We start from the raw sequence: 22655 nt of genomic DNA, 5'->3' as shown, positions 1-22655 counted from the left end.
CCCTCCCTCTCTCTCTCTCTCTCTCTCTCTCTCTCTCTCTCTCTCTCTCTCTCTCTCTCATTTCCCTTCAGCTTCTGCTCCAGATTTTTCAAGAAACCCTATGAAAAAAATGGTTCAGGTGCAGGTGGGCAGCCTGGTGATCTTGGATTGTAAACCCAGAGCCTCTCCAAGGGCACTTTCTTTCTGGAAGAAGGGAGACATGATGGTGCGGGAGCAGACAAGGTATTCTATTCTACAAAACACTGGTTTGCTTCCTTCTTCTCTCCTGTGGTGATCAGTAGTATGTTTTTAGTATAAAGTGGAATGCTGCATCAGACAGTAGAATGTTTGGTATTTACAAATTAGAACATTGATGGTTTTGTCTTTAGAATTCTCATTACAAGCAATTGATTGTTTTCAAATCTGATAAACCTTGCATTACATAAAATGCTTTGCTGTGATAAAGATAGTCTTCTGTGGGCCTCTGTGAACAATCAACCAGAATGATCAAGGAATGTGAGGCTCTGATGTTAGACTGCATCACAAGGCAAAAGAGAAGATAGTAAAATGACCAAGTGTGCATGGGAAGTATACATAATGTTGTCTTCTAGTTTGGGATAATTTAGCTATTCCTGAATGTAGTTTAAACTAAGGCTTCCTTTGTTTTCTCATTATAACATTGGAATGAAAGTACAGAAGGAATCTTAATTAAATGCTTGGATTCTGGACCTGCTCTGCCTGGGTTCATGTCTTCATTAGGCATTTTACTGGCTCCATGAAATGTCACTGCATTTCTGTGTCTTATTTTTCTTTATTTGTTAAGGGGATGATGGCAACAGTTATTGCATCATGTTGAGAAGCTTGTTATGGAGATGAAATGCATAAATATTCATAACCCATGCTGATCAATGTCCACCAGAGAGTATGTGTGTATAGTAACTACTATTACTATTGACTGAATGCTTATTTCTTGCTACATATTGTGCTTAGAGATTGTGATAGCTGAGTAATAGCCTCATAAGTCTCACATCTTTGCCCTAGAAACCTGTGGCTGTGTTATGATAAGCAATGTATTAGTTGTATTTCCTGTGACTGTGATAAAATATCTGACAATAGCAACCTAAGAAGAGAAGGGTTTGTTTTGGCTCACAGTTTGAAGTTTGAGGGTGCAGTCAATCATGAAGAAGACAGCATGGTAGCCAAGCAGCTATTCACATCCTGTCCTCTTTCAGGAAGAAGAAAGAATTCTCAGCTTGTTTTCTTCCTTTTGGAAGCTTCAACATCCCAGCCCATGGAATAGTATTGCTCACTTTTAGAATGCTTTTTGTCCCTCAGCTTAATCCAGAAACTCCCTTAAAGGCATGCCCAGAAATTGGTCTTCAGATGATCTTAGATTTTCACAAGCAAAAGTTACTATCACAAATGAACAACAACAAAAAAGAAAGAATGAAAGAAAGAAGAAAAGAAATTAAATTTGAAATTAAAGTTGGTAGTTTGTCCAATTTTATGCTTATTTATTCATGTCTTTGTACATGACTGTTTGCATCTTTCTGAGAGAGACAGAGGGAGAGAGAGACAGAGGGGGAGGGGGAAGAGAAAAGGGAGAGGGAGAGAATATGTGCCCTCAGCTCATGTGGAAATCCAAGGGCAACTTGTGTCAATCAGTTCTTCCCTTTCACCGTGCAAACTCTGGTGATTAAACTCATACTATCAAGTTTGGTGGCAGTAATATTTATGCTCTGAGCCATACTGCAAGTCCTGATGTGTCAATTTTTAAATAGATTACCCTACAGAATTAACCAAATAATTAAACAAATCTCCTGAGCTCTTTTTTTTTAATTTTTTTTTATTGGATGTTTTATTTACATTTCATATGTTGTCCCCTTACCCCATCCCCCACCCACCCAGGAACCCCCTACCCCCTCACCCCTCCTCCTTCTTCTCTGTGGATGTAACCCCTACCTACCCCCCAACTCCCACCTCTCCACCCTCAAAATTCCCACCCCCTGGGGCGTCCAGCCTTCATGAGGTCAAGGATCTCTTCTTCCACCTATGCCCAGCAGGGCACTCCACTCTTAAGTATTCAGCTGAAGCCCTGGATCCCTTCCTAAGTGCTCCTAGACTGGTGGTTTAGACCCTGGGAGCTGTGGTTGGTTGGTATTGTTGCTCTCCTCATGGGGCCACAAACCCTTTCAGCTCCAATGGCCTTCACTCTGACTCCTCCATTGGGAACCTCATCAGTTCAATGGCTAGTTGTGAGCATCTGCCTCTGAATATGTCAGACTCTTGAAGACCTCTGAGTTCTTGAAACTAAATAAAAGAGAAAAGAAAGTCAAAGGGATGGCTAGAGAGACATAATCATCTGCGCAGCTGGTAAGACCCAAAACAGAGATGGAGCTTGAAGTAGGGTGATGCTTTGAAAACTGAAAGGGGCAGCAGACAGGGATTCTGTTTCCACCACACGGGGTGGGGGTGGGGGATCAGTTTCCACCCCTGACATCTGATGGAACCCAAATGATTCTGGAGACTTTAGAAGAAATGCAACTTTGTCTCCTTCCTACTGTGATTTTAGCCAATGAGTCCTATGGTGGTATTTTAAGATGGGAGTTTATATGTGTGGCGATTGATTACAGCATAAAGAGGAACCCCCGGACAAAGCTGTATGCAGGTTACCTGCTTTTGAACATGTTTGCAGCTAATGAGAATCAAACCCTTGAGCACAACCACTAAGATTTTTCAGTACCAGCTTTTGTACAGGAATCTAGCATCTTTGAGGCAATCTCAGGGTTTTCCAATCACAGAATTGCAAGCATTATTGGGGAAAAGAGAAGACATTGAATAAAACATAAAATCTTCGTCCATGGTCCATGGATTTCCTTTTCTTAAATTACAATGAATTCTTACTGTAAGTGAACAGCTTTTAGATTACAGGCTGGGAGGCAATCTCATAAGAGTTGGTAATGCCACACAAGCTGCAATTGCCCATTTATATAGCAGGAAACATCTTTATTCAAACAGAACTTCAAATGAACAACACAAACTCCAAAGCGGGCGTCTCCAACACAAACCAGCCTCATAAGTCAAACAGAGAGAGGATGTGACTGACATACTTGGTGTTGATATTTATAAACAAGCTTAAAGGTTGTGGGCAAACCCCTTTGTTAGTTTGAACTACACTGGAAGTTAAGACCTCCAATGTAACTATGTTAGTCAAGGCTTCCTATGCAAATACCTAAATCATTTCGACTGTGTACATTAATCATACAGTGATTATTTTCCAAGGGCTTCAGCTCTTTGTTTAAAAGTAAACCCATTCTTCCTCATAGCAGTATGCATCCTAGACAGAGGTCCATATTCTTAATCTTAAGTGGGGATAAAAAAGATTAAGAGATTTAGCCCTAGGCACCCAAGGAGCAATTTACCCTGCACATCATACTATGATGGATTAGAAAAGAATGTAAGTTTAGAAAGTGAAGCAATTTCCAGCTTTCTTGCTTCCTAGTTTGATGTCACACTTATGTGACACTTGCCAACCTTTTTTTCTCTCACCTATTAAAAGAGATAGTACCAATATGCTTTATATACTTGTAATGATAAAATCACTTAACATATGCATTATATTTTGAGATATGTAAATAGTAAGATCGAGTTTATATTACATGTAACGTATTAAAAGACAGCATAATGGAACAGTTTTAGGTTTCTGTGTCTTAGTTGAGTGTTCACTGCTTGACTGGACTTTCTAAAGAGAAGAATTCCAGGCTAGTTCAACTACATCTATAGCAGGCTGTTAAGGCGATAGCATTTGAAATGTAAATAAATGAAATAGCCAAGAAAAAAAAAAAAGAACAAGCCATTGACTTGGTACCCCCACCAATGCACCCGTCAATCTAGAGGACTTCTTGAGCATCAGCTGCTTACTGTCAGTTCAATGAAGAGCAGCAAGAAGGTGTACATCTGGACACAATCCTTTGTTTTAAGAAAGAGACCAGTGGTAACTGCTCTATCATAGTCTAGATGGAACAAATGCAGTTTTCTATGAGTGTAACATTCTGGGTCTTTCATCTTGTATTCTCTATGTCTCACATTTCTCCTGTGGATAATAGGGAAATGTTCAGATAGAAGGATAAAGCTGAAGATAAACAGAAATAAGGAGAGAGGGTGAATTGCACCATTGGATGCCTGAAATAATGGTTTGGATTTGGGTTTTATGTCTTTGGACAGCACAAATGCCAGTGAGCTTGTATGCTGAGGGAGCAGGCTGCTCAAAGCAATTAGGACAGAGTTGTGGACTTGAATCTTGTCCAGGTTCATTGGAAATCAGTATGGGATGCTGTCCTTCTCTTGGCAATGTACGGCCCATTTCTTTCCTTTGTGACTGGGTCTGCAGATTTCAGCCAGAAGTTGGAAGCTCTTTAAGTGGAAGATGTGTTGGGGTTGTTCAACCATGGGCAGTTCCAGCATAGAAGCTACAGATTCCTATCTCATTTGGGTACATATAAACTGAATGATGTGTATGAGACTAGAAAAGATAACATTTTTAAGATGACATTTTTCAGTACAGTATTTATGATGAGATTTGACATTGATTTGTTTACCTCCAATATACCATAGAGCTGCTGGCAGCAAATATACTTACTTAGTCTTTGCTTGTTTAATTACTTGCTTTTAGGTTCTGGGAAGCAAATGTGAGGATTGAGTTATGCATAATAATAAAGGACTATATCACTAAGGAACATCCTAGCCAACAAATACATTTCTAATAAGCAAATAATCTTTAATTAATGTGTCATTCAAAATCTAAACTAGATTTTTAAAAGATAAGACTATGACTTTTATTAATTATATAGGGTGTTAAATGTGACTGTATAAATCATACATTATATTTCCATAATTCTATCCACCCAGTTTGTCAGATTTTGTATATCAGCACATGGCTTTAGAATTATTAATCAAATTTGAAAACTGAGTCAAAGTTTTTGAGACTCCTAAACAAAAGAGTCATTTGGAATTGAGGTTTGTTGCTTTTGAATCTGAGGAACACTTCAGGATAAAGATAAACATAGGTTTCTAGCCATGAAGAAAGACTGATTCAAATAGACAATGGTGCTTACAGTGTGAATAGCAGTCCTTGAGCTCTTAAGATCAAGTTTTGTATATACTTCTGAAAACAGCTTAAAGAGTCCTGTATACATGTTACACATGAGATATTTGCTTTGTTGGAGACAACTACTTGCTATACTTTACTGCTTTTCATTGGCCAGAAAGGTGATAGAAGAGTTATATCTAAACTCCACTGGCAAAGTATGGGCTATTCAAAGATTCCCTAAGAATCTTTGTGAAGCCCCAGCTCCACATGTGGATAAAGCTTACAGAACATCTATAGAAAGAATCAAAAGATACAGTGTGTTTACTACAGAATTATGTTCCAACCCGAGGTAGCAACATGCAAAATGTCCAGTGACCAACAGAGATGGGTATTGTTTGAGTCTGTTCTACCTTCTGTAATGCATCCTTAGACTTGTCAATTTCTAAATAATAACAGTTTCTCTGTGTTCTGAGAATTACATTGTATTCAGTTTAAGGTGGCAAAAAGTCCATACAGAATTATACTCTGCTCCTTAAATAATGCCTCAGCCATCTCCCTTCAGCCTTTTGCCTAAGGGTATTAGTTCCATTTGTATCACTAACTTTTTTCTTCCCCAGAGGTCCTATATCTTAGGACTACTATAATGGGGTTTAAAATATTTTACTGGAGCTATTGGAGTAACTGACTGTGCAATGTAACTCTTGTGTAAAATGAAAGGATAAGGGGTGAACTGTGAAGGTAAGTCAGGGTCTCAGATTCATTCACATTACATACCAGTTTGAGGAGCTTGGGATTTATTCATGACCACTGGGAAGCAGCATAATAAAGCAAAACAGCAGGATTAAAAGAAGACCAACAGTAGCAGCTTGTGAACTGAAGAAAGAGAGGACTAGAGCCAAAAATCAGTTATTAATCCACCAATCTAAGAAAAAGAATAATATATCATAGCTACACAAGTAACATTGTGGGTACAGAGAAGACTGAAGGAGTTGGTAAAAGGTTAATTTGACAGCACTTGATTGGATTTATGATTGGATGAGAATACAGATATTGGAGTTGAATCCTAGATTGCTGGTTTACTATTCATGGATCACAGTAGACCCAGTCAATGAGACAGGGAACCTTATAAAAAATGCAGAGCTGGAAAGAATATGCAGAGTTTAATTTGAGATTTGATAAATATAAAATGCTTGCAACAAGGCCAGCTGGATAGTTGGATGGATGGATGGATGGATGGATGGATGGATGGATGGATGATAGTTGTACGTATGCATCCATACACAAAAAGATAAGATGACAGCAGTAGATGAATAGATCAGATGTGGGATTGATATAAAATAAATGATAGATATTATAGAAAGACAAACAGCTATTAAACAGAGTGATAGATTATATATAGCTAATATGTATATAGATAGGGAAATATAGGTATTAATAGATGTCTTAAAAGATAGGTAGATAAGAAAAATAGATGTATATTAGTTAGAGAAAGAGATTACATACATATAGAGAACATGGATAGATAGATTAGAGATAGACAAATATATTATCGAAACAGGTTTATAAATAAATAATAGATAGATATGTAGATACTTAGAGAAGATAGAATAGGAGATAATGGATGGATGGATGGATGGATGGATGGATAGATGGATGGATGGATGGTAGCAATACGAAGTTGGAACTTATGAAAGATCTGGAGAAATTTTGACATCTTAATTAACTTAGGTTGAATAGCTTATCTGGGGCAATGAACATAATCACCTCTGAAGGTAGATATTCAGTAAAAGAGGATATATATCATACTCTGAAGCTCATGGGCAATTTGGTTATAAGTAGGGAAGCCTATTTACATAATATTATCTCATAAGTGATTTATAATGTAAAGGTCAGCTTTATTTGTTCTGGAACAACAAAGAATTTCAAATTCAAAATTACAAACATTAAGGATTGAGTAAAGACATTTTTCTTTCACCATTGACAGTACAACCCAACAAGAAGCAGTTCTCTGAATAATAGAAGTGTCCCCTGCCTTTTAGAAACCTACAATATTTTACCAGGTGTCAATGCTTCACTGTTCTCCCATTTATTTATTCGCTTAAAATCATGGGTTTTCAAGAGATAAGTTAAATTGGCTTTGTTTGTCTTCTTTAAGCAAAGTAAAATAAAAAGCAAATATTGAGAATATGAACAGGCATGGTTTATCAGAAAAATAACCAGTTAGCATGTTTCAGGTAATATGTAGCCTTTTTTCTTTCTTTCTTAGCAGAAATTAAAATGCATTGGACAATTATTTTTGAAAATTAGGCATTTTATGTGAATGTCATTGCTTATAATATTAAATGTTTTATTGAAATAGCCTCAGTTGAAAAGAAAGTCCAGGAATAGCCTATTACTCCTAATTAAACACATTAAAATCATTCCAGATATTCTATGCAGCATTTAATACTATAGAAATGGAACTTGTAGAGAAAGAAGTAGTAAAGAAATATCCTAAATATGAATAACCACAATTTAGACAATTTTGTAAAGCCATTTTAGTCCATTCATAATGAATCTTTTACCCATAGAAAGTGCTGCTGGTTGTTCATATTATTTACTATGTCAGAAGAAATTAAATGCAAAGTTTCTCTCCTTCTGTATTCAGGTTTGGCATAAGGAAGCAACAAAGTAAGGAAAACATATATCAGATCTCAGTCTGCAACTTACCCACTATATGATAGCAGAGCATTTTCATGGCTCCCAAATCTTGACTTCATGTTATATAAACCAGGAACAAGACTCCTACACTAGTACCCTTCATAAATCTGTTGGGTCACATTTATTTGTCTCTCATGGCATAAGTTGAAAAAAATGTATTCGAACACATCATTTATGACCTTGTCTTCATAAAATTTCTTTTGTTCTGGAACTCATTTATATTCTATGACACAATTAAAAAAGAAATTTATGTAAGGCATTATAGTGGCTCACACATGTGCTTTAGAAAATCTAACTAATGGAATGGCTACAACTTTAATACGGTGACTTATTTCTCAGTATTATTTGGATATACTAAGGGCAAAAAATAATAAGTCAAAGAAGAAATAAAAAATAAACCTTTCTTTTTGGAGTGATGAACTGACATTTTTGTAATGTAAACCTTAAGGAAACAAATTCCATAAAAGTATTATTTTAAAGAAATTGCTGACAAGTGGTCTATCAAATTGTATCAGTTAAATTTTGTGATGACTGTGAGATTGTTAAATCCATACTTCAAATTAGATTTTATGGATTCTGAAAGCTAGGGGCACTTTAAGAAATCTTTTGTCAGCTTTATGATTCTAGCAAGGGAAAGCTGATCCATGAATCTCAAAGTTCAGAATATCAGAATCCTCTTCAAGTCAACCTGTTGCCAGGGCTGGATCAATTAAGCTTCGTGCCCAATTAAATGACTTATGGATTCATAGTTTCAATTTACATATAATTGTTTTGATCTGAAGAATTTATAACTAAACCTCCATACTCCCAAATGTGCTAATAGACGTCTCAGTCTATCCTCTGTACCCATGCTCACACACATGTTTCAAGGAAAGAACAATCTCTATACAGCTATACAAAAGGGCACTTTGGTTTTCTTCTACTAACATGTTTAAGGTTAGAAAAGGAGATGGTTTATCTTAAACTCTTGATTGTCTAGCATAGCCATGATGAAGTACAAGTTGATATATCATTGCCTTGTGAATAGTTTTTAAGTTTTTATTTTCAGGAAAAGTAAGTAAATGAACGTGTATGCTCCTACTAAGCCCATATGGAGGTTAGAGGACAGCTTATGGGAATTAATTTTCTCCTTCCACTATAGCAGCACATGTGGAGGAGAAACAGTCAGCTTGCATCAGGAAAATATAAAGGGCAGAGTTCACAATCTCCTGAAATCATACCCTTACTAGAAAGACACTCCCCTGCCCAAATCTCACATCTTAAATGTTTCACCACTTGTTGACATCACTGCTGGGGACCATACATATAACACTTAGGATTTTAGATGACCTCACAATCCAGTCTGTAGAAGCTCTAGGGTACAAGTGTCAACTCTTCTGTAGTACATTGGTTACTGAAATTCAAAGGAAGGGAAGTTAGATTTTCTTTCTTTGTGCTCTTTGTGTGGTGTGTTTATTTGTCTTTAGTTTTGTTTTGTCTTGTTTTTGACTTATTAATGTATAGTTGACAAATTATATATATATATATATATATATGTATATGTATATGTGTATATATATACATATATATGATACACAAGGCAAAGTTTTGCTGTATGTATACATTTATAAATGCTGCAGTCTAACTAATCACTATGTCTATTGCCTCACTAAGAATAATGTGTTATGCACATTACAAACATCCTTAATATCAACTTTCTTGGTGTACTTTAGGTATATAAATGTAAACCATAATCCCTATGTCATGCACTGCAGTTTTCAGCTTATTTATTGTGCACAACTGGACCACTATGCTCAACATCTTTTTGCCCTGTTCTGTAACCCCTAACAATGACTTTCCTATCCCTGCTTGTGTCTTATTGAAAAAAAAACATCATGTATGTGATATTATCAACATTTAGCTTTCAGCTTCTCTGTCATTTAACTTAGTATAATATCTTTAATTTTATCTATATGACTGTAAGTGACAGGGTTTTACCATGTTTGTTAGGCTGAATGCTATTTCATTAATGTATTGGCCACACTCTCTTTTTAACCTATTTATAAACAGATTTTGTATGTGAATGTGTGCCTGTATGCCTGTATGCCTTCTTGTGTGTGTGTGTGTGTGTGTGTGTGTGTGTGTGTGTGTGCATGTGTCTGAAAGTTAAGTGAGTTCCATCTACCATATTTGTGCAGATAATAAATCAATTTCCTTGAAACTAGAGATATGGGAGTTTTAGGGGAGGTTTTGAGATACCATGTCATGCTGGATACAGAACCATGATCCTGTTCAAAAACAGTAAGCACTTTTAACTTACTATACACTTTACTACTGAGCCATCTTTCCAGCCCTGTGTTTCCATTCTCTGTGTCCATTTACTCATGACAAATCTCTGAGTGGGGGAAGAAGTTGATTCCAGAGAAGCCTGTGGGATGGGAAAGTGCACTGTGCCCAACATTGCGTTGTAAAACGCATTCTGTAATACTTATCATGTGCCATGTTGTGTGCTAGGTTTGAGGATCTAGCACAAAGAGGAAAGACATGTCTTTTCATAGAACTTTCACAAGGGAGAGATGAAATACGAGTAAGTTAAAAAATAAGTTTTGGAGTTAAAAAAATGTCTTTCAGGAGAAATATTCAATAGAACAGAGGGCTTGAAATGGAAATCAGGTTGGATTGTGAAGAATCAAGGCTAAGGCTCATGTAACAAAGGGTCATGTATTCAAGGAGAGAGTCATAAAATAGGATACCTAGTGCATGGAGTCTAGAAAAGGTAAATCATGAAAAGATATTGTACTTTTAAAATGTAAGACATTTGAGTTGGGCAGCAGTGGTGATGTGGCTCTATATTTTAGAGAATGTTGAATAAAGTAAGACAGGGAGCAGTGAGTCTGATTAGGAGACAAACTTTCATCATCAGAGCAAGAGTTACAGGAAGCTTGGTGTGAGGCAAAGTACCAGAAGTGGAGGATAGAACACTGTGTTTTATGCAAGTACAGTCTGATGGATGTGCAACTCTGATATAAATAGTCATGCACACTGATTATATTTTAGGGTCAGTTATGCATGAATTATATGGATCTGGATCTGGATATTAAATTGCAAATTTTTTAAGCACAGGCTCTAATTCTTACTCACATTTGTATTTCTCAAAACATGCAGTGCATTGTAAGCATTCAACAAATATTTGTTGAAGTTAATTTTATTCTTCTTTGGATGGCTTCCCATATCTTAAAAGAACCTATAATTCTTCATTTAATCGATGGCAACTATTTCTTGGGAATGTACAAAATTGATTTTATAGGCTTCTATTTTAGGTCTCCTGTTTAAAATATGAACAGTGCTTGATTTGGTATATTTTCCTCTCTCTGCACCTTTACACTAAGAGAGTAACTGAATGGACAGGTGTGGCCTGGTGCTCATGCCAATGAATGGTTATATGGATATGCTTGTTACCACACATTTATAAATGGAAACAAACATTTCGGGTAGTAACAATTTCCATCTTCCATATTCAGATACATAAAATCACTCATAATTTATGATGTTGTTTCAGTGCTCCTGAGTTAGTCCATGAAGGCACATTTCTCAGTGTGCAGCAAGCTCAATTAAAACAAACAAAAATATACAAATAAAACCCTTACTGCTTTATGACCTATTTCCTATTGTATTAGTTGACTTGCATATTTTCCAATTCTAGTCTAGTCAGAAATTCATTGCTGATGCTGTTTCTGTAGTTAAGTAGAGGTTTAAAAGTATTTTTTTAAATAGCCTCTTTTTTTTTTGTCTAGAATCCTGAGGAGGGGGAATGTATGATTGAGATAGAATGTGCAAAAAATTATTGCATTTTGAAAAGAAATTTCTTCTCTAACTCACTTTTACATTTATTGTGTGTGAGAGGGTACACACATGCACTTGCAAATGTCATGGCTATTGAGGTCAGAGGACACTTTACAGTGGTCAGTTCTGTTTTATGGGCACTAGGAATCAAACTCAAGCCTTCTCATCAGATTTTTTTCTAGCTTGTTAAAGTTAAACATTTTAAACAAAGAAATAACTTCAATATTGTAATGTAAGTTTTAGGTACTTTATTTTCCATAGTAATTTATTTAATTGGTAAAATCAGAGTAATTTAAAATTTAATAGCTTTTTTTCCTAGCTTACATAGTTAACAGAACCTTATACCCTATTGTATTTCTTATTTCTTCATTACCTTAGCTGGTTTGAATAACTTTGTATGTTCTAGTTGATTTAATTAACATATGTCTCTCAAAACATTTTGCAACATGGAAAAGTATACGCAGAGGAGGTGGGAAGATAGTTTACTGGATAAAACACTTCTCATGCAAGTCTAACAACCTGAGTTAAGAGTCCATGTAAAAGATAAATTGGAGGTCTCCAACGGGTCCCATTTTTGTAGCTCTGAGAATGATACAGAAGATAGGAGTGGGACAGGGACAACTGTAGGAGACAGAAGGGTTGTAGATACCATGAGCATGGCTTACAGAATCAATTACACAGGACTCCTAGATACTCACAGAATAAACGAACAATCCCAGAGCCTGGATAGGTCTCCTCAAAGTCCTCTGCATGTGTTCTAGAGTTGTGTAACTTGGGATTCTTCTGAGATTCCAGTGAGACTGGGGATGCTTCTGACTTAAAGCTTGCTCTGAAGACTTTTTCCTCCTACTGGGTTGTGAGGGTTTATGCCTACTCTTAATGTATCTTGTTCATATCCTTGGGAGGACTGTTGTTTTCTGAAGGGTAAAGGAGGAAGCATGAATCTGGGGAAAGGCAAGGCTCTTGGGGTCGGGGCGGGGGTGGGGGACTGGAGGAGGGATTGGGAGAAGTACAGGGAAGAGATATGGTGATCAGGATATATTGTATGAAAGACTAAACAAACTGAAAACAAAACATTAGATTCAAGAGAAAAGGATTTTGTAATATCTGGGCCTATATAGGGAGGTAAAACATCGAAACAAAGGAATCTCTACAAGTTCACAGGTTGGCCAGACTCACGTGAACAGATGTGAACAGGAAGAGATGAAGTCTCAAACAAGGTAGGAAATGCTGCATATCCACTTTGCCTTCTGACCATTATGTATGATACATCATGGCACACAAGTACCCACACTCATACACACACTACACACAGAGTAAACAGAAAGGTGACTATTTGAAGACATAAAATTATGTCATATTCCCACTTGCCTAGAATATGTTTTATTTGGACCTTCCAAATCCTTACCAGAGAATCAACACTGCTTATTGCAGAGCGTGGTCTACTATAGAAGTCTTTTTTATTTGATTTTAGTTTGGGTTTTAAATACCCAGAGGATGAATGTCTACAGTTTATTTATAGATCCTAGGCCCATGCTTTTATTCCTTAGTGTAGGTATAGAATTTTGACACTGAACTTTGTGCCAACAAATGTACAAGGAAAGATAGATAGATGATAGATAGATAGATAGATAGATAGATAGATAGATAGATAGATAGATAGGAAGATTAGATATATGATGTAGCTACAGATATATAGATTAGATAGATAGATAGATAGATAGATAGATAGATAGATAGATAGATAGATAGATAGAAAGAAAGAAAGATAGATAGATAGATAGATAGATAGATAGATAGATAGATAGATAGATAGATAGATGGAGATAGATTATAGATACAGATAGAGATTAAAAGAGATAGAGATAGAGATTAGATGTGATAGAGATAGAGATAGATAGAGATAGAGAGAGATAGATGGCAATTAACAGCTACAATACCTGTAGGGTTGGGGCCTGCATCCATTCCAACACTGGACATGGCTGCTTAGGGAGGCAAATGTGGGGAGTTTGACTGCACTTAACCCATGTAGTGCTATAGAGGGTGTTGGGCTGTAGAGAAGTACCAAGACACTGCTCCAGGGTAAGAAATTGCATTCTGAGATGTGGGAAGCCGATGTTGGCTCTGGGGTCCCAGGATCTGAGATGAGGCCAGAGCCTTGGGATTCTCAGGCTCTTAGACATCCATGTGCCACTGGGAACTGTGGAGGAGCTGAGAACAGAGTTGGGGGACCATGGGCTGGAGACAGCATCTAGCACAGGGGCCCGGGAGAAAAGCAGAGCTTCAGCTTGTCCCGTGGGAATTGTCCTTGGCTTGGTGGGGCAGGCTTGGTGGAGACTGTGGCTTGGAACACAGAGAGGCTTTCTACTGGAGACTATGCTGTGGCTCTGTAGGCAAAGACCTTCTCTATGGCTCCCCAAAGTGGATCTCAATGAAAAGATGCAGTCCATGATTCCAAACAGTTTATTATTGTCATGGCAAAAAATAGATGCTTAAAACCATACTCTACTTCTCAGGATGGGCCTGAGATTAAATACCATTTGTAAAGAGGAATATCTGGGAAGGGAAGCTTATTGACACACCCTCATTACCTCTAGGTACCTCATTAGCATGGAGAACACTGTTTTGAGCCTACTTGACTGTGGTCACATCCTAGTTCCTTTTCCTATTGTCTTGGTTTGAGATGTTAGGGATGCCTCATCTACATGTAGAAGGTTTGGAGCATTGCCCTTAGGTGACCAATGGCTATAAATCTCTCTGGGGGGATACTTTTTATATGGTTCCAAATAGTTGTACCCATATGAGATGTAGCAACATTATAAGATGATATACACCTCTTGCTTAACCAAGAAGTACATATACATATAACCAAAGCGAAGGGATGCTTATGGAGACAACACTATATACTATTGTGCCAGCACTTGACATGCTTAAAATAAAATCCACTTGCAGAGGGAACCAAAAATACCTTAAGTGCTAAACGACCTTCCTACTCTAAGAATATTAGAGACACAGAATAAAATTGTAAACGCACCATTTAAATATTGATAGGTATCTATAAGAGATGATGATCTTGAAGCAGGCACATTGGGGCAAAATGCTTCTATCAGACAAGAATTCAATAAAAGGGTATATAATCATTAGAGCACACTTGATGTTTGATTAAGCTGTGCCTACTTTATATTAAAATTATGTTTGAACTCTTGGTATTTGTTGAGAAAACATGTTTCTTGAAACTTTACATACTAAATACCATTTTTTTGTAAGTTGTATGTTTGGGGACGTAGAAACATTAGCTAAGAATTTGTGTACGGATATTACAGACTTACTAACTTTCTATGTCCTATAAAGCTATGTCTTATAACACTGGGTGGTGTCCAATATTTTGACTGTAGGCACTATCCTTTCTTATCTCAACCAGTGCTAGGATGAATTAATTACTTTTTATTTGTATTTTTTATTACACAAATCTCAATGCTATGAGGGAGACTCTAATATTCAGAGTTTTACATATTTTTTCTCATAATATTGTCCACACTTCAGCAGTATGGATAGCACATGAAAAGTTGTTAGAAAGGCAAAGCTTTGTGATCCATTTCTAACCTAATCTGATTCTGTATTTTAGGATAACACCAAAGCAACTGATATACAATATAATTTGGAAAATATAACTTATTGTTCTTTATCTATCCTTAAGCTATCTATCAGAGCAGATTACTGTAATTCATAGTCCTATAAAAACTGCATAAACTGAGAAAGAGAACTCCCCAAAAAAGTAGATCACTGCTGGGTCCAAAAAGTAAGTCCCTATTTGAACCAAGTCAAATAATTTGACAGCCTGGAAGCCATTGACTTGATGGAATTCCCCTTGTGTTTACAACATAGCCCTTTTATGCTTCAGTGTTATTATTTAGTGTGAATAATATTTCAGGATAGAAAGACACTTATAGGAGAAAAGTTCTCCAAGCCATTCCTAGAGAATGTGCCTCTCTCCTCAATGTTGATGAAAGACCCTGACTGCAGAGTTCAATTATTTCAACTACTTCCTATTCATCTTTAATATGCTATGATATAGAGTCCCTGTATCTTCCCATCTTATTGTGCTACAGAGATGCCCTGTGGCTCTTCACATGTGCCAACATGTAAATTTACTTAATTCCAGATGAAATATTTATAGCATATTTTTGTCCTCCTAAGCAATTTTACATCATTTTTATGTACATAGAATAATGAGGCTCATAGATTGATTTTTACTTTCATTGATCAGACTCGTCTCTGAAGTACAGAATAGCATCTAATATGGAGCACCTTTGAGTCTCAGTAATCTTCTTTGAAGTTTTCTATTAATAAATAAGCCATTAGACAATTTCATATATCATTTGTTCAAATCTGTGTTCTTTTTTCCAATATATCTGGGTCTTATGTATAATCTTTATAGATATTCCATTGTAAAAAGACACAAAATGGTTTTTACCTGAGCAAGCATAGTGGTATTAGTTAGAATGCAGTACCTTTTAAGCCACTTGTTTCGATGGGCTTAGGTTCATTTTAGAAGTAAACAGTTGTCGCAACAAAATTGATTCAGTTCTAAATGTATATCTCAAAGTGATCTGAATTTGGAAAGTTTAAATAAAAGTAGAGGAAATGTTCCCAGATTGTTGACCATGTCCTTTATAAATACAAGGTCATGATAATACACTAGTGTGTTTCTTTTTTTCTTTCTTTCTTTTTTATTAGATACTTTCTTTCTTTACATTTCAAATGTTGTCCTTTTTCCCAGTCCCCCCAAACTCCCATCCCATCCCCTTTCCCCTGCTTCTATGAGGGTATTCCCCAATTCCCCACCCACCCACCCACCCACCCACTCACTCACTCATCCACTCCTGCCTTCCTGCCCTTGAATTCACCTTCAGTGGAGCATTGAGCCCTCACAGGACCAAGGGCCTCTCTTCCCACTGATGCCCAACAAGGCCATCCTCTGCTACATATATGCGCTGAAGCCATGGGTTCCTCCATGTGTACTCCTTTATTAGTAGTTTAGTCCCTGGGACCTCTGGAGGATCAGTTGGTCGATATTGCTGTTTTTCCTATGTGGTTGCAAACCCTTTCAGCTCCTTCAGTTCTTCTTCTAACTCCTTCATTGGGGACCCCACTGGGGACCCTGTTTTCAGTCCAATGGTTAGCTGCGAGATATGCCTCTGTATTTGTCAGGCTCTGGCAGAGCCTCTCAGGAGACAGCTACATTACCAATGTGCTTCTATAAGCTACTGATTTGAACCAAGTAATCTCTGTTATCATGAGCATCTCAGAGACCTGCTGCCTGGAATGTGCATCATACAAAATAACAAAGCACTTTTTTTCAAGTCCGTGCTTATTCAACGATAGGATGAATAACTCTTGAGTCTTCCCCATTCTGTACCTCATTTCCTGAGAGATTTTTTTCTGTCTAATGAATCACTAAACTAATACTGTTGGACTCTAAAGATTGAAGGCCCAAATGGTATAGCTAAAGGAAAGAAACTGTAATACTACTTTTCTAAATACTGTCAGTGGAAGATCTTTGAGCCAAAGAGGGAGCAGTTATTTTACTGAGTATGTTGGGGCAAATGTAATATTTGCATTTTTTTCTCTGACACATATTTTCTCATATGCTTCCATCAATATATATTTGCTTTTCTTAACTGTCATTATTTATCCTGTAATATATGCATTGTGAAAACTTTTATCCTACAGCTAATTGTAAGCATCCATCTTGTGGAATGTGTGCCCAGAAGATGCTGTGTAGCAGTTTTATCATTGTGATCTCATGTGAGCTTATCTCCACTGAGATCCACTTCCTGACAAAATGCTCACTTTAGTGTGTTTGTTAAAACCCAAGTTGAATAAATTACTGTAATACTCTAATCATAGGCCAGGGAAAACAATATTTTCATAAATTCTGCTTGGTGTGCAGAAAGGTCCATACTTTTCTATTTGAAAGCATACTGTGCTATTACAGATGTTCAAATGCCATCATAAAGTACAGTTCAATGTTACCTAGACAACAGCACACATTTTGAGAAAATAGGGGGTGTTTTTGTTTGTTTGTTTGTTTGTTTATTTTTTTGTAAGTCATACATTCAATGCCATCCCTGAATTACATCATGGATCGTTAGAGCAATATAAAGCAATCACATCTCCTTAACTGAAACTAAGCATAAACTGATCAAAGCTAAATGAAATAACTGACCTCTTACTACAAAAGGAAAGGGCAATAAAAAACACACATAAAGGTGTGCTTTAAAACTAATCTAGAACTTAAAATGCCATCATGGTTTTAGTTGCACGTTTTCCAAAGCAAGATGGAGTATCACTGTTCAGAATGTTAATCTCATCCATCATCATTTAACTTTCTGTGCCAAGTACAGAGTTATTTGTTGTTATCTACATTTTCTGTCCTATCCATTTTCAGAAAAACCTCTTCCCAGAAAGCTTAGAAGGCAATTTCATTTATAGTGAAGTGGTATAAAATTTTCACTTTGAGTCTCTGTAGGGAAGCATGGGTTATTGAAGGTTTTCTGTTGAGAAACAATTACTCCATCCATTTACTGAATATTGTTTATTTTTATGTTGTGAAAAATGCCCTGTGGGCCTTTTAGAACTTACTAGAAGAACCAATTTAGAAAGAAAATATCCAATTAGCTTAAATTTTTATGATTCACACAGAGTTTGCATTCTGTGAGAGTCAATGTGTTTGTTTTGGAGATCCTTGGGTGGTTCCTAAGACCTTAGGCTTTGTCTCTGGAATCCTCCCTCATTTCACCAAGGCCATGCAGATTGCTTTGTTCAAATGATGTTACTACACAAAACACATTGAAGGATTTCTTTATTTGTTTTGCTTCATTCCTATTTCTTTTGCATGGCTTTGGGACCCAAATAAGAGCTGCAGCACATACTAGACAAACACAAAGGAAGTTTTTTTTTTATATCTGGGTATTGTGTACATTGGCATTATAAATGTGCAAATTTATGGGATGAAACAATAACCCAAACTAATTATCGCATAATCTCTAAGCTTGTTTACTGAATTGAAAAGAGAAAATTTTGCTCTGTTTTAAGATTGACAAATTTTCAAAGTGGTGGTTTCCAGTTATCTTGTGCCTTCCTTTTCAGTTCCATCTTAGGACTCATAGTGCTTGCTTTTGATCCTATTTCAATGCCTACATGACCTTTGGATGCTGTTGAACAACATCTTCCCTTTACATGTTAGAAATAGCCCGCAAACCAATTTTAGCAACAACAGTAATTAAAATTAGTTGGAGCAATGCCCTAGCACAGTTTATTTTTACTAAAATGATTAGTAATCAGAATAATTGGAGATGGGGTCATTGGTTGAATTCTCTTCCCTCTTCTAAGTCTTTTATCTGTGGGAATTCTCACTCTCTTTTTTCCAGCCCTCAGTTCCTCCTTCCTGTCATCTTCAACCTCTCCCTCTCTGTTGGTCTCATCCCTAATAGCATAGTTTCCTTTTCTTAACCCTAGCTAAGTCAATTCTAAATTTGCTTTATCCTACCTCTTATTGCACCGTTTTTGATACTTATATAACAAACTACAAAGCAATATCATATATGTATGTGTGTGTGCATGGATACATGTATGAATATGAATGTGTTTTTATATGTGTGTAATAGGCTCTTTTGGTATTCCATGCTAATAAGCTTCCAAACCAGCATATTAAAAAAGAAAATGAGATGGCTGGAGAGACGGACCAGAAGTTAAGAGCATCGGCTGCTTTTGTAGAGGACCCAAGTTTGATTCATATAACCTATGTGTAACCTTACAACCATCTACGAGTTCAGTTCACGAGCTTCTGCTGCCTTCTTCCAAGGCATCCAGGCGTTATGTTGTGTATAGACATACATTCAGGAAAAACACCCATGCACATAATGTAAAATAATAATCATTTTTGAAAAAAAGAAACTTTGAAAAACCTGTGTGTTACTCTGTGTAAATTCCATGCACATGTATGTAATGTAACTTCATCAAATGCATTACTCATTCCCCTTCTCCAACTCACTCTAGGGCCCCATCACATCTTCCTCTCAATTTTGTGTGATCCTTTTACAATTTTTTTAATCTTTACTTTATCTTATATGTTTACACATATGAGTGTACATCTGACTGTGTGTATATACACCATGTGCATGCCTGGTATCTGAAAAGAACTAAGATTATAAATTTTTGTGAGCTAACACTGTATAGGTGCTCATAACCAAACCTATGTTGTTTGAAAGAGAAACAAGTGTTCTTAACCACGAAATACACTTTGTAGTACCTGGTTAATTTATTTGCATTCAATTAGTGTTTCCTATATGCATATGACCAAGATATGGTCTTGGAGTTCATCATGGCCTATCATCCATATGGCCTGGAGAACTTGTTACTATCCACACCTCTGAATAAAAGTGACTTTCCCTCCTCTAGCAATGACCAACTGCCAGGAATTCCTTAGCCACAATTTGTATACCTAGGAGGTCTTCTTCTTCTGACTAGAATTTTTAACTCAGCAGCTATGAGCTTGTATGTGCAACACCATGTCATGCCTAGAGGACAACATTTCATAGCACTCCTCTAATTGCTATAGCTCTAATAGTCTTTATTTCTCTTCTTCCTTCATGTATCCTTCATGTACAGAATGGCAGAGGTGATATGGGTTTAATAACAAGTGTTCTAGTTGAGTATTCACAGTTGCTTAGTCTCAGCATTTTAGACAGTAAAGAGTCTATTTGCTTTAACCCAGCAGAATAAGAAGATTCTCTGACCAAGGCTGTACTGGACATGTACAAACGTCTTTTGTTCTTTGTTCCCTAAGCAATAAACATATTTATTCTTATTCTAGTTATATTAAATATAAGTGGCCTAAGAATAAATTAAGAATAATGGTTATATAGGATGTACACCTTCTTATTTGAAACCTCTTATACCAATAGAAGTCTCCTAGTATCAATCAACAATAGATACCAGTGAGTGAAATTATTTACATATCTGTATATAATAGCATTAGACATGTAGTATAATATGTGCATATAGTATCTCTAATAATACATAGAGATTGAGTTGAGATTTTCCTCTTTAATCTAATATCTTCGCCATCACTCCTACATGTTTTATTGAATATTCCCAAAGGTGTAGACACTTATTGACTATTTTGCATATAGTGCCATGTTGACACAGGACTACAAACCTTTGAAAAAGTTTGTTTCCATTTGCACAGTTTCAACACACAATCTTAAAGTTATGAACAATGAAAAATGAAACATTCACATGTGAACTGCAAGGTCTAGTAATGGTTTTTGGCACTCAGAAAAGGGAATTGTAATTGTGAAAAGACATGTGAAACAAATACACAGGGATCAGGAAAATGATATGTCCCCTTCTTCTTTCTCAGTGCTAATGAACCCCTCTCTTAGAAATGCTACCTAACTCAACTTCCCCCATTTATACCATCCTCTCTCTCTCCTTCAAAGCACTTCCCCAAAACTCTGTCCTCATATTTAATTAGTCTTTTATTGTCTGTGTCTCCCAAGATTAATATTTTTATATGAATCACCAGGATAGCATCTTATTCACAAACTAATCTCACCACATTACATGTAAGACACTCTTCAATTTCTTTAAGAATACTAGTTGGAGAGCAGACCTCTGAGCCACACCCATGGAGTAACTGAAATACTTTTCAGTACCTCACAGATAACCACATATATATTTTTAATTTTTAATTTTGTTAAATGTGTCTACCCTAGTTCATAATAAAACATAAGCATGTTCTTGTTTTTTATCCTGTTTTAAAGTGAGGTAAATTGCATTAAATAGATAGATAGATAGATAGATAGATAGATAGATAGATAGATAGATAGATAGAGATATATATCATAATTATTTACTAAAAAATTCCTATAATTAGATTATGATAGCAATGCATTAAACCAAAGATAAATATAAATCATCAAGAAAAATTCTAATTGGTAGAGTATCTTTTCTTGTTTAATTCTGCATATGTGTGTACATTTGTATGTTTGTGTAAATCTCTTCTATTTTTTTCACTTGACAGAAACTAGTGACTGGTAGACTACACCCTAAATTACTACTTTAAGCAATGCATTTTGAAGAAAAAAATGAACCAATTATTTTCAAGGAGTGATGACTGCACATTCGTTGTTCTGATTTCCATTTGCTTTAGGGTTTCTTTTTTAAATGATGGAGGACTGAAAATCATGAATGTGACTAAGTCTGACGCTGGAATCTACACCTGCACAGCAGAAAACCAGTTTGGGAAAGCAAATGGTACAACCCACTTGGTTGTGACAGGTGCGTTGTTTTCTTAGAGTTTGCTTTACTCCAGGGTAAAGTGTATTTCATTAGAGAAAAGTGTAAACACCTATGCATGCATGGGTAGCACTAGGTAGACTATGTGGGTTTATCAGTGTACAGGAAAGTAAGGAGCAAATAGGTGGAGAGGTATAGGAGAGACTGACAAGAGGGAGTGTGTATAGATTTGATCAACATGTGTTATATTAATGTTGGCATTCCCAAACAATATTTATTTAAAAATGAAGACATTGAACATACATTTCTCCCACTGCATAGTGCACTGTTAAGTCAGGACACATGTTGGTTTGAGTGCAAGAGAGTGACACCTATATGTTTGTCACAGCACAGGACACATGGACAAATACAGTAGCTACTCTGCTGGCATCTAGGGCCATAAGAAATCCAAATGTAATATACTGTGATTATCTTTACTTTGTGCTGTTACGTTAGTGCTTTGAGTGCTCAGGTTTCATTGTAATTGGTCTTTTCTATATAAGTTCAAGTTCATGAAATAACCTTTGATATTAATGAGAATTGCTTAAAGTTTGAGATATATTTTGTTCTTTTAGCCTTTCAAGAAAAAGAAAGCATTTTATAAGACAGGTGTTTGGGTTATGTCAATGAAACATCAGCAAAGATACTACCCTGTGCACCTTGTATTTCACCATAGGAAGGAGCACAGATAGAAAAAACCCTAGAGATTATTAAAAAGGAA

The 22655-nt window shown here is 36.3% G+C and overlaps 1 protein-coding gene across 1 annotated transcript in view; it reads left to right on the top strand.

The window, feature by feature from the left end:
* Positions 1-22655, top strand: part of Cntn3 (contactin 3) — a 262761-nt gene that overhangs the window by 173113 nt on the left and 66993 nt on the right. Inside the window, exons 10-11 of the mRNA XM_028773027.1 lie at positions 72-222; positions 21810-21937. Coding sequence (XP_028628860.1) covers positions 72-222; positions 21810-21937 — 279 coding nt within the window. The remainder of the gene's footprint in view (positions 1-71; positions 223-21809; positions 21938-22655) is intronic.

Source organism: Grammomys surdaster, unplaced genomic scaffold (assembly GCF_004785775.1).
Source record: "Grammomys surdaster isolate TR1022 unplaced genomic scaffold, NIH_TR_1.0 220, whole genome shotgun sequence".
Classification (NCBI taxonomy): domain Eukaryota; kingdom Metazoa; phylum Chordata; class Mammalia; order Rodentia; family Muridae; genus Grammomys; species Grammomys surdaster.
Note: the sequence above shows the minus strand (reverse complement) of the source record. Positions and strands in the feature narration are given on the sequence as shown.